Source organism: Chiloscyllium plagiosum, unplaced genomic scaffold (assembly GCF_037043375.1).
Source record: "Chiloscyllium plagiosum isolate Xiang-an unplaced genomic scaffold, Cpla_swu_hap1 HiC_scaffold_1, whole genome shotgun sequence".
Classification (NCBI taxonomy): domain Eukaryota; kingdom Metazoa; phylum Chordata; class Chondrichthyes; order Orectolobiformes; family Hemiscylliidae; genus Chiloscyllium; species Chiloscyllium plagiosum.
Window position 1 is genome coordinate 130,867,865 of NW_028270139.1, and position 13,560 is coordinate 130,881,424.

Sequence of the window (13,560 nt, forward strand, 5' to 3'; positions counted from 1 at the left end):
AAACAAGATTGTGTTCTGGCATCTTGTTATGCTGTCGTATACCTTCAGGTCAACTACAATCAGTTTTGATATAACGCAGTAATTACGTTGTCGTGCAATTCCTTGTTATAAGAGTATTGTGTAATAGCAGCACTGTATAAACTAGTGGAGCCAGAATAGCATTGTAATCCATACACTTCACACTTTAAGACTTTGTGCTTTAGAAACAGTGTCCCCAATTCGTCAATCGGGTTAGAGCGAATTTGCATTAACGAAACGTGCATTATAGCAGAATGTAAAAACAATGACTGCAGATGCTGGAAACCAGATTCTGGATCAGTGGTGCTGGAAGAGCACAGCAATTCAGGCAGCAGAGCCTGTCCTCTGATGCTGCCTGAATTGCTGTGCTCTTCCAGCACCACTGATCCAGATTATAGCAGAATGACCTGTACAGTGTGTGTCTATTTACAAACCAGAACTGATGGAAAGCTGTTAAGTTTGGTTTGCCAGAAGTCCAAGACAGGTACAGTAATCTCTGAGTTGCTGTACTAATAATCCAAACAAGGAACACTTTAGTAGCAGATGAACAAACAGTGTCATGTCTGTAAAGTGAGAGGTTTGACAATCACGTCAGGGAGATAAGTGCCATGGTTGCCACAACACTATGTATTAGCATTGGCAATATGACACTGAAGTTTATTGATAGATTCAAATAATTAGGCTCCACAATTACCACCATCTCACGTTTTGCTGAAATCTTGCAAAAACTACACACCTTGCAAAAGCTCCAGCTATTATACTCAAACTGTGGAATAATAAAAATCTAAGAACATCAAACTAGAAGTCTCCTAAGCATGCGATCTCAATATGCTGCTGTATGGTCAAGTGACCTGGACAATATAAGCTTGACACGAATCCCACCAGCATACATTCATTGCCATGCCAACAATGTCCTTCTGTACAGGGAAACTCAGTTACACCTCCTTGTCATCTATACCTTGCTCGTAACTGACCCTGCAATAATGATGTGAAAATGGTAGGCATTAATACTGATTTGGAGATGGTCACTGATGCCCATGACTTCTGGAAGCTGACTGTTTGGAAGGGCAATCGAAGAAGCAAAAATCTTAACTGGCTGAGAAGGCCCAGTGAATTGAGCACCTTTTCAATCCACTGTCTTCCTCTGCAGCAAGTGGGGCAGAGGTGCCATGCTAGATTGGGGCTTCTAAGTAACGACAGGTGGTAGATCTTTAACTCCGAGTTGACCGTCATGTCCTAAACCATCATCTTATGAGCTGGGAAGCACCATTTGGGAGCGGAGAAGGCACTTCAATATGGAAATGTTTGCTCACCAATCCTTTTAAAGTTTTGAATTAAAAATAGGTACAGCAGCCAGGCCACTACTGGATGCAGAGAAGCTCTTCTCCTGCAGCAGCACCCAAATAGGTATGAAAGGCCTCTCAGAAACATTCTAGTTAAGTGGGCCTAACAAGGCACCTCATGAACCTAATTAGTTACATGTTCCTGAGCTAGGTATCCCTGCTGGATATAGAAGAGAATGGGATTGAGAAAACGACATGCCGGTAATTACAGAATCCATCCGCTTTCATTCCCACTCTCAGCAAGGCTTGTGTCACACAGGAATGCAGTAGGTTAATCCCCTCAGAACCATGAAAAGTGTTGTATGAATACCTATATGAAAGGCATTTTATATTCCAGTGTTCTTCAGTGAACAATGTAGCTGAAAAAATTCAGACCATTATGATTTGATATTCCTGTACTGTTTTTCTAGCTTTATGATTTTTATTGACAAAAATGATGAGCAAGTACAAATGACACCCTTGGGAATTTTTTTTATATATAAATTGCTAAAGGCAAAGGGAACTGAATTTGTTTTCCTTTAGATCTTTAAGAATCATGGAATAACTTTTTTTCTGCTTTTCAATCCCTTTGAACTGTTGACTTCAGCATTTCTCTTAAAGCTTCCTCAACTTCTAATGGATGGGAGTCAGTTTCTGTAATTAATCTGCATTTTGTTCTTGCTGATGTTTTGATGTGAATGAAGCTCAAATGTTGATGAAAGGCAAGGTCTTGGCCAGGCAGTTTCACTCTGTTACTAACAAGTGCAGATTCACAGCACAAAACTCTTCCATTTGTGCAAAAATGCACAAAGATTGACAATTCCACAGATGATGCTCATATTATACATTTATTGACCCCCTCCAGTAAATGTGGCTGGATCAAGTCATTTAGCTGCACTTAGCTAATGCTAGTTTGCTGATCAACCTATCTGAGTGGAGATTTTCTAGTGGATTTAGAACAATAGAACAATACAGCACAGAACAGGCCCTTCGGCCCACGATGTTGTGCTGAACATTTGTCCTAGCTTAAGCACCTATCCATGTACCTATCCAATTGCCGCTTAAAGGTCACCAATGATTATGGCTCTGCCACTCCCACAGGCAGCGCATTCCATGCCCCCACCACTCTCTGGTAAAGAACCTACCCCTGACATCTCCCCCCCCTATACCTTCCACCCTTCACCTTAAATTTATGTCCCCTTGTAACACTCTGTTGTACCCGGGGAAAAAGTCTCTGACTGTCTATTCCTCTGATCATCTTATAAACCTCTATCAAGTCACCTTCTGGATTAGTGGTGCTGGAAGAGCACAGCAGTTCAGGCAGCATCCAAGGAGCTTCGAAATCGACATTTCAGGCAAAAGTCCTTCATATTCCGCCACCTCCAAACAGACCCCACCACCAGGGATATATTTCCCTCCCCACCCCTTTCCGCCTTCCACAAAGACCATTCCCTCCGTGACTACCTGGTCAGGTCCACGCCCCCCTACAACCCACCCTCCCATCCTGGCACTTTCCCCTGCCACCGCAGGAACTGTAAAACCTGCTCCCACACCACCTCCCTGCGGTGGCAGGGGAAGGTGCCAGGATGGGAGGGTGGGTTGTAGGGTGGCGTGGACCTGACCAGGTAGTCACGGAGGGAACAGTCTTTGCGGAAGGCGGAAAGGGGTAGGGAGGGAAATATATCCCTGGTGGTGGAGTCTTTTTGGAGGTGGCGGAAATGTCGGCGGATGATTTGGTTTATGCGAAGGTTGGTAGGGTGGAAGGTGAGCACCAGGGGCGTCCTGTCCTTGTTATGGTTGGAGGCGCATAAGCCTATCATGGGGAACCTTATCAAATGCCTTACTAAAATTCATGTACACTACATCCACTGCTCTACCCTCATCCATATGCTTGGTCACCTCCTCAAAGAATTCAATAAGACTTGTAAGGCAAGACCTACCCCTCACAAATCTGTGCTGGCTGTCCCTAATCAAGCAGTGTCTTTCCAGATACTCATAAATCCTATCCCTCAGTACCCTTTCCATTACTTTGCCTACCACCGAAGTAAGACTAACTGGCCTGTAATTCCCGGGGTTATCCCTATTCCCTTTTTTTGAACAGGGGCACAACATTCGCCACTCTCCAGTCCCCTGGCACCACCCCCACTGACAGTGAAGACGAAAAGATCATTGCCAACGGTTCTGCAATTTCATCTCTTGCTTCCCACATAATCCTAGGATATATCCCGTCAGGCCCAGGGAACCTGTCCATCCTCAAGTTTTTCAAAATGCCTAACACATCTTCTTTCCTAACAAGTATCCCCTCTAGCTTACCAGTACGTTTCATACTCTCCTCTTCAACAATACGGTCCCTCTCATTTGTAAATACTGAAGAATACTCACTCAAGACCTCTCCTATCTCTTCCGACTCAATACACAGTCTCCCACTACTGTCCTTGATCAGACCTACCCTCGTTCTTGTCATTCTCATGTTTCTCACATATGCATAAAAGGCCTTGGGGTTATCCTTGATCCGACCCACCAAAGATTTTTCATGCTCTTTCTTAGCTCTCCTAATCCCTTTCTTCAGCCCCCTCCTGGCTATCCTGTATTCCTCCAACGCTCTGTCTGAACCTTGTTTCCTCAACCTTATGTAAGCCTCCTTCCTCCTCCTCCCAAGCCATTCAACCTCCCTCGTCAACCAAGGTTCCCTCACACGACTATCTCTTTCCTGCCTGACAGGTACATACATATCAAGGACATGTCGTATCTGTTCCTTGAAAAAGTTCCACATTTCAACGACATCCTTCCCTGGCGGCCTGTGCTCCCAATTTATGCTCCTCACTCCTGTCTTGCAGCATCGTATTTACCTTTCCCCCAATTGTAAAACCTGCCCTGTTGCACGCACCTATCTCTCTCCATAACCAAGGTGAAAGTCACAGAATTGTGGTCACCATCACAAAAATGCTCACCCCTAACAAGCCCATCACTTGTCCCAGTTTGTTACCAAGTACCAAATCCAATATGGCCTCCCCTCTGGTCGGACAATCTACATACTGAGTTAGAAAAGCTTCCTGGACACACTGCACAAACACCGCTCCGTCCAATCTACTTGATCTAAAGCGCTTCCGATCAATATTTGGGAAGTTGAAATCGCCCATGACCACTACCCTGTGGCTTCTGCACCTTTCCAAAATCTGTTTCCCAATCTGTTTCTCCACATCTCTGCTGCTATTGGGGGGCCTATAGTAAACACCCAACAAGGTGACTGCACCTTTCCTATTTCTGACTTCAGCCCATACTACCTCCAAAGGCAGATCCCCCTCAAACTGCCTTTCTGCAGCTGTTATACCATTTCTAATTAGCAACGCCACCCCCCTCTCCTTTTTTACCATCCCCCCCAATCTTACTGAAACATCTGTAACCAGGAACCTCCAACAACCATTCCTGTCCCTCTTCTATCCACGTCTCCGTGATGGCCACAACATCGTAGTCCCAGGTACCGATCCATGCCTTAAGTTCACCCACTTTATTTCTGATACTCCTTGCGTTGAAGGATTCGCACTTGAGCCCATCTCTGTGTCCGCAAGTATTCCCTGTCAGTATTACCTTCTCCACAGTCTCCCTACATTCTTGGACATGCTGAAAAACAGCTAACCTACTTGCTGGACTACAAGTCCGGATCCCATCCCCCTGCCAAATTAGTTTCAACCCCACCCCCCCCCCCCCCCCCCCCCCCCCGAAGAGTGCTAGCAAACCTATCTCCCAGGATATTGGTGCCCTTCTGGTTCAGGTGCAACCTGTCCTGCTTGTACAGGTCCCACATTCCCCAGAATGCAGTCCAATTGTCCAAATACCTGCAGCCACGTGTTCAACTGCACTCTCTCCCTATTCCTTGCCTCACTGTCACGTGGCACCGGCAACAACCCAGAGATGACGACTCTGTCCGTCCTAGCTTTTAGCTTCCAGCCTCACTCCCTGAGCTCCTGAATAACCTCCCCACCCCTCTTCCTACCTATGACGTTGGTGCCAATGTGCACCACGACCTCTGGCTGCACACCCTCCCCCTTAAGGATTCTGAAGACACGGTCCGAGACGTTTCGGACTCTCGCAACCGGGAGGCAACAAACCATCCGAGAGTCTCGCCCATGTCCACAGAACCGCCTGTCTGTCCCTCCAACTATAGAGGCTCCTATAACTAGCACTCTCCACCTCTCCCCTTTTCCCTCTGGGCCTCAGAGCCGAACCTCGTGTCAGAGACCCGGTCACTGCAGCTTACCCCTGCTAGGCCATTCGCCCCCCCGCCCCCCCGCCCAACAGTATCCAAAGCAGTATACTTATTGTTGAGGGGAACGACCACAGGGGATCCCTGCACTGCCTGCTTCCTCCCCTTCCCACCTCTAACTGTTACCCAGCTATGTCTGTTCTCTGGCGTAACTATGTCCCTGTAGCTTCTATCTATCACCCTCTCAGCCTCTCGAATAATCCTCAGTTCATCCAGCTCCAGTTCCCTAACACGGTCTGTGAGGAGCTGGAGCTGGCTGCACTTCCTGCAGGTGAAGTCGGCAGGAGCATTGGTGGTCACCCCTACCTCAAACATCCTGCAGGAGGAACATTCCACTGCCTGCGCTGCCAGAACTCTACACTTAGTCTCCAAAACAAGAACACTAAGTAGCTTACCTGTTCAGCCGACTGAGACCTTTTTTGTTCAGTTAGAGGAGGAAGGAGGGTGGGAGACACTACACGTGTAGTGTCTCAGGTTCCTTCTCCACTCAAACTTCTTACCTTCCCAGAAGCCTCTGTTGACAACTTCCAGATTTATTTCAATATTTCTGTTAAACTTTTAAAGGTGAAACTTTTGTACAACATTGATTATATTCTGTTTATAGTTAAACATAAAAAGCACCGATAGATTCACCAAAGCTGCACTCAGCGTGCAGGTCATGTGACACTGACACAATTTGTCCATGCTGTTCTCTTCCTCTTGGAGTAATCAGTATTCATCGTGCAATAGAAATGAAATAGAAAAATGCTCCATTGTTCATTCTAGTGACATCCTTCCCCTAAATGAGCATAAGACTTCATCCAGAAAAAAATTCCCAAAAGTGGTGAAGTTCAATCAGACTTCTGACTAAAGCTACTCTAATTTGTTTTTGTTTGCTCTTCAAATGTGACAAAGTTGAATTTACTGTCATTTCCAACTTCCACTGAGAAAGTTGTGCTGCACACATTGTTGAACATTGAGGAAAATACATTGAGAATTTTTAAAATCATTATTTATTTGTTATCATTTCTTAATTATATAAAGTTCATGTAGCTATATCAAATTCTGTTTTTGTTTTAACAAGTATCGGCAATGTTGGAAAATGAGAGCATTCAGGGTCTGTCCAGTGTAAAACCGATGGGCTACAGGAAACGTTCTTCCAGCCGGGTGGATGGAGATAGCAGCTACACTCTAGAGGCTATGGTACGCCAGCTTAACCTGTTGAACAACACCATGTGTGAGCATGGATTGGATCCCGAGATTATCCAGCAGGTCTTTCGGCAACTTTTCTACATCATCAATGCTGTTACACTTAACAATCTGCTCCTGCGAAAGGATGTGTGCTCGTGGAGTACTGGAATGCAGCTCAGGTATGAGTGCTGGAGAATGACTGTCTCCTCCCCAAGAGGTTATTTTATCTTTGAATTCATAAACCAAACTGCAATGGCCAAATGTCAGAATTAATTGAGCGATTGTGAAAGAAGTGTTTTGTTCTTGGTTCCCAAAGATTTAGGATTTCTCTGATAAGATGCATATTGCTTGACTTTTGGTCAAAATGTAGAAATTCTCTGACAATCGCAACAAAATATACAAAGGACTCCACAAAAGCAGAATTGATATTTTCAGATGTTTCGTCACCATACTAGGTAACATCTTAGCTGAGCCTCTGGACAAAGCACTGCTGATGTTTCCTGCTTTCTATTTATATGTTTTGGTTTCCTTGAGTTGGTGATGTCATTTCATGTGATGACATCATTTCCTATGGTGATATCATTTCTTGCTCTTTTTCTCAGGGGATGGTAGATGGGGTCTAACTCAATGTGTTTCTTGATAGAGTTCCAGTTGGAATGCCATGCTTCTAGGAATTCTCGCCTATCTCTCTGTTTGGCTTGTCCTAGGATGGGTGTGTTGTCCCAGTCTAAGTGGTGTCCTTCCTTAACTGTATATAAGGATACTAGTGAGAGAGGGTCATGTTGTTTTGTGGCTAGTTGATGTTCATGTATCCTGGTGGCTAGGTTTCTGCCTGTTTGTCTATGTAGTGTTTGTTACCGTTCTTGCACGGTATTTTGTAAGTGACATTAGTTTTGTTTGTTTTCTGTATAGGGTCTTTCAAGTTCATTAGCTCCTGTTTTAGTGTGTTGGTGGGTTTGTGGGCTACATTCAGATAAAGAAGGAAACCACTTCGACTGGGACAACACATCCATCCTAGGACAAGCCAAACAGAGACATGCACGAGAGTTCCTAGAAGCATGGCATTCCAACTGGAACTCTTATCAACAAACACACTGACGTGGATCCCATTTACCACCGCATGAGAAAAAGAACAGGAAATGACATCACCAACCCAAGGAAACCCAAACATATAAATAGAAAGCAGGCAACACTAGCAGTGCTTCACCCAAAGGCTCCACTGAAGATGTTACCTAGTATGGTGATGAAACATCTGAAAACGAACCTTCTTTCTCAGCGAGCAAACCTACACCCAGAACCTGAACCTGTACTACAAATGTTCTCAAAACTTGCTAGCAGAGTTGACACATACAACAATGACCAGAGATGGTGAGGAGACCTGGTATAGCCTTGTTTTTGACAGTAGTTCAGATGGCTCACACACTTAGCCTTGTTTAATTTTTTTTTGGTCTTACACATGCATTCAAATTTCAAAGGGACTTAGTCCATATAAACAAAATGATTTTTAGATAGACTCTTCAGAGTTCTGCGAAAATACTAAAGATCTTTTTCATCTATCACGTTGTCCATTAGCAAGCAAAATGTAAGTTGACCTGTTGCCGTTGACAAGACTATGAAGGATATATTGCTAGGTCAAATAGTCTGCTGCATCACAGTTAATGTTAGGTTGAAATAGCTCAGTAATCTCTACAAAAGAATCTATTTGGATCTCTTTCCATTTATACCTTATCAGGATATCATTTAAGAACTCCTGAATTCCCACGTTTGCTGCTAAGCAGCTATGGTTCTGCTGAGCAGAAAATCATCATCAAATATTCCAATTTATTTCTTTAGTGCACAAGTCCATTAATGTTTGTTTCCTTAAGGCTGGCCTTTGGTGTAGAAGTTGTCTACTTTCTAATATTATGTTTTGATGTTTGTGGAGGTACAACATTAGTCAGTTAGAAGAGTGGCTCAGAGGAAAAAATTTACATCAGAGTGGGACCATGAAGACAATGGAGCCTCTAATCCAGGCAGCTCAGCTACTTCAAGTGAAGAAGAAAACAAGTGATGATGCTGCAGCCATCTGTTCAATGTGTACAGATCTTAGCCCACAGCAGGTAAGTGACCTTTAGCTATTTTATAGTGATGGCAGAGAAATCAACCTTTGAGCAAATTCTACTTAAGATTTTTCAGTAGTTAGTAATGTCTTAGAGCCATAGTCTTATTCCGATTATGCAAAGTTACTGATATCTGCTAACAATCATGTCAGAATGTCGGATGGCAGTAAGATGTTAGTCAATGTGTGAGGCGGATTACAAACTAATAAATACATTCAAGTTAATTTTCAATGTAAGATCAATCAAAATTCAACCTGTGTCCAAATGACACATACACTAAAGCAAAATACTGCAGATGCTATAAATATGAAATAAAAATGGAATGGAAAGTGCTGTAAATATTCAGCAGGTCTGGAGCATCAGTGGAGAAACTGAGTTAATCAGCTTCAAAATAGAAAGGTCAGAAGATTTCTCCCAACAGTCAGAATCTTGCTCTCTCAAAACATATTGCCAAACCTGTTGAGAGTTTCCACCATTTTGTTTCAATATTCTCATGCCTCCAATTAAGACCTGAGAAAAATCAACCTGCCAGATACATCCAATGATTCCTTCCTTTTGTCGCCAATTGGTTTAGAGAAAAAGGTACCTGAATGCATCACATTCAATTCAATATTTTAATGAAGTTTTTACGCTCTAATTGTGACAAATTGTAATTTCTTCGTGCAATCTGTTTTAATTTATATATTGCCTCATGTTTAAAGCAATCTGACAGATATGTCACACTGCAGTTATGTCATGCACTTGCAGTTGTGCTAACTTTGGTATTTTTCTCATCAACACATTTCCCTACTGGGGTTTGGAATAGTTTATAATCTGGAGTGAAACTGCCCTTTGCACCTTATACAAACAAGTTTGTGTCCAAGGTTTTGCTGCTAAACAACATTTGTAATCATCCTGTCTTCTCCTGAAATCTGCTGGACACTGGAGTACAGATAACCTCCAGTGCCTCGACAGAGTCTCAACATGCTATTCAACTGTGGTGCCTTCATATAAGTGTATTTTCTAAAAGGAATGATTTGGATTGCAATCAAAATCAGGAACTCTGCTTGATGGTTTGTCCAGGCCCTTTGAGGCTCCGATTGCAGCATCTCTGACCATTGCTAGATAACTTAGTAAATATCTTGTCTGAACACTGCGACCTTTGTCAGGTTTTTCTCAATTGCATATCAAATTCTGCGTCTATTCTATTTTTTCAACAATAGATTGTCAAGATTTTAAACCTCTACACACCAGTGAATGAATTTGAAGAACGTGTAACAGTAGCGTTCATTAGAAACATTCAGGTAAGTTCCTCCTCAGCCCATAAAAATGAGTGCTACTTTGTTTAAATGAAATCAGTCACATTTATACACATTTTGTTCATTTTCCACATTCCATTCCTAAGAAATGCACTAATTTTTACTTTCACGCCTGTTGATCCTACAGTTCAATAGGTAAAGGAATAAGACCATAAGAAATAGGAACAAGAGTAGGTAATTCTGCCCTTTTCAATAGGATCGTGGCTGATCCGACATCCCTCATCGACTTTCCTTCGTATTCTAAATAACCTTTGATTTCCCTGATTGATCAAGAATCTATCTATCTCAGACTTAAAGATTCTGCCTCTCGGCTCTCTGCGGAAAGGAGTTCCAAAGAGAGAGAACCCTCTGAGAGAAGAAATTCCTCCTAATTTCAGCCTTAAATTGGTGCCCCTTTAGTCTGAAACTATACCCTCTGGTCCTAGACTCTCCTATAAGGGGAAACACCCTTTCAGCATTTAACCTGTCAAGTCCCTTAAGAATCCAGTTTGTTTAGATGAGATCACCTTTCTAAACTCCAGTGAGTAGAACCCCAACCTATTTGTTCATTAGACTCTGATCATCCTTGTGAACTTTCTTTGGACAGCTTTCAATGAAATGATAATCTTGCCTTAAATAAGGGGACCAAAACTGCTCGCAATGTCATATATTGGTCTTAAGCACCTTTTACAGTTGTAGGAAAACTTCTCTACTCTTGTACCCCAATCCCCTTGAAATAAATCCTTTAGCCTTTCTGATTCCCTGCTGCACTTCTGTGCCAGCTTTGTGTTTCATGCACAAATACCTCCAAGGCCCTTTGTGTTGCAGCTTTCTGTAGTTTTTTGAATTTAAATAACATACCATTCTTTTGTTCTCCTTTCCAAAATGAACAAATTCACGTTTTCCTGCATTATACTGCCAGCTTTTGCCAGCATTTTGTCCACTTACTTAACCTATCAATATCTCTTTGCAAACTGTTTGTGTTCCTCTTGCACCTGGCTTCCACCTATTTTTGTCATCTGAAAATGTGGCTACAGTACATTCACTTCCTTTCTTCAATTCATTAAGATATATATTGGAAACAATTGCAGACCCGGCACTGATCCCTGTGAAAACCCACTGGTCCTAGGTCGCCAACCTGAAAAAGAGCTGCTTATCCCCACTGACCTTTTTCTTAACAATTTAGCTGATTCTCTATCCATGTCAATATACTATCCCCCACCATTATGGAATCTTATGTTATGACTGAACTTTTGTGAGGAACCTTGTTGAATACCTTCTGGAAGTCCAAATCCAATATATCTCCCTCTGTTCACTCTAGCTAAGACTCAAATAAAGTCAGATATGATTTCCATTTCACAAGCCAATAATCTGTTTCATTGGACTATGATTTTTCCAAATGTTCTGCTATTACTTCCTTAATAATATGCTTCAGGGAAACTTGCTTTCAGTGTCTTCTAATAAGAAGGTAAGAGTACTTAAGTACACAGAGTCCAGTCAAAAAAATCCAGTCTGCACCTATATCTCAAAATTCTACCCATATCCTTGCCTTGTAAATTCCTCAGTTGGTCTTCATAAACTTAATAACCTAACTATGCAGTCAGCAAGGGTGTGAAGTGTATTGTGGGAGAAGATCCACAGTGATAAGTAGGAGGAAGAGTGTGCAATCATGTCATGCAAAGACACCGCTCATTTACATTCTGAGAGTGGACTTTGCAGTCAGCATTGACGTGAAGGGTGTGGTGGAAGATCATCCGCAGTGATGGGCAGGAGGAAGACCATCTAACCAGAGAATGCTAGCACATCGTTCAAAACAAAAGAGGGATCAAGGGTTATGGGGAGAAAGTGGTAGAATGGGGTTGACAAACTTATCAGCAATGACTGAATCGCAGAGCAGACTTGATGGGGTGAATGGCCTAATTCCTGTTACTATGTCTTATGTATTGGCTATTAGAAATTTTAAGAGCTGAAAAAGTGTTGCTGGAAAAGCGCAGCAGGTCAGGCAGCATCCAAGGAGCAGGAGAATCGATGTTTCGGGCATGAGTCCTTCAGGAATGGTTCCTGAAGAAGGGCTCATACCTGAAATGTCGATTCTCCTGCTCCCTGGATGCTGCCTGACCTGCTGCGCTTTTCCACCAACACTTTTTCAGCTCTGATCTTCAGCATCTGCACTCCTCGCTTTCTCCTAGAAATTTTAAGAGTCACTATATCAGTATGGACTAGAATTATATAAGACTGAACAATAAAGGATGCCTTCTTTAAAAGACGTTGAAATTTTACAACAATCCATCAGTTTCATGGGACTAGATTTTTATAGATGGAAATGTGTTGCTGGAAAAGCACAGCAGGTCAGGCAGCATCTAGGGAACAGGAGAATCGACGTTTCGGGCATTAGCCCTTCAGGAAAGGTCGATTCTCCTGTTCCCTAGATGCTGCCTGACCTGCTGTGCTTTTCCAGCAACACATTTCCATCTCTGATCTCCAGCATCTGCAGACCTCACTTTCTCCTCACTAGATTTTTATAGCTCTCTGGGGAGGATTGGTTGACAGGGATTCCTATAAAGTTCCACAAGTGCTATGTCTGTCATTTACCTACCTGCTCTGCCACAATTATATGATCGACAAGGGAGGGACTGGAAAGGCCACTTGCTATAGGCCACTTACAGCCTCGTCTTGCTGCTGCTAGATTTAATCATGAGCCAAAGGTACTCAAACTGAAGATCCAGCCCAGCATGTGGCACTGTGCATTTTGGTGAGTGACAGCAGGGCAGAGGTGCTGCAGGAATGGCCTACTTAATGGACTTATTGTCCAGATGGGAGCAAGTATTTTGCTTCGTGACAAATAATAGTCTGCTAACCATTAAATGGGTCCACTTTTGTTTGTCTTTTATAAGAATGATTTGGATGGAAATTTAGGAGGCATGGTTAATAAGTTTGTGGATGACACCAAAATTGGTTGTATAATAGACAGTGAAGAAGGGTATCTAAGATGACAGAGATCTTCATCAATTGCATCAATGGCCTGAGGTATGGCAAATGGAGTTCAATTTGGATAAATACGAGGTATTGCATTTTGGTAAAACAAACCGGGCAAGTCTTATACTATAGGACCTTGGGTAGTGTTGTAGAGTGTTCTAGGGGTTCAGGTATATAATTCTTTTGAAATTTGTGTCACATGTAGACAGGCTGGTTAAGAAGGCATTTAGCATGCTTGCCTACATTGCTCAAACCTATGAATTTAAGAATTGGGACATCATGTTGAGGTTGTACAGGATGTTGGCGAGACCTCTTCTGGAGTACTACATACAGTACTATGAAAACAAACGAGCAGGAGGAATCTGTTTGGCACCTCAAGCCTGCTCCGCCATTCATCACAATCATGGCTGACCATCCAACTCAATAGCCTAATC

At 42.8% G+C, this 13,560-nt stretch overlaps 1 protein-coding gene across 4 annotated transcripts in view; it reads left to right on the forward strand.

Annotated features, from left to right (window-relative positions):
- Nucleotides 1–13,560, forward strand: part of myo5b (myosin VB) — a 274,037-nt gene that overhangs the window by 254,579 nt on the left and 5,898 nt on the right. For all 4 annotated transcript variants that reach the window (XM_087990689.1, XM_087990700.1, XM_087990695.1 and 1 more), the window contains 3 exons: nucleotides 6,668–6,953; nucleotides 8,699–8,873; nucleotides 10,076–10,156. In XM_087990689.1, coding sequence (XP_087846815.1) covers nucleotides 6,668–6,953; nucleotides 8,699–8,873; nucleotides 10,076–10,156 — 542 coding nt within the window. The remainder of the gene's footprint in view (nucleotides 1–6,667; nucleotides 6,954–8,698; nucleotides 8,874–10,075; nucleotides 10,157–13,560) is intronic.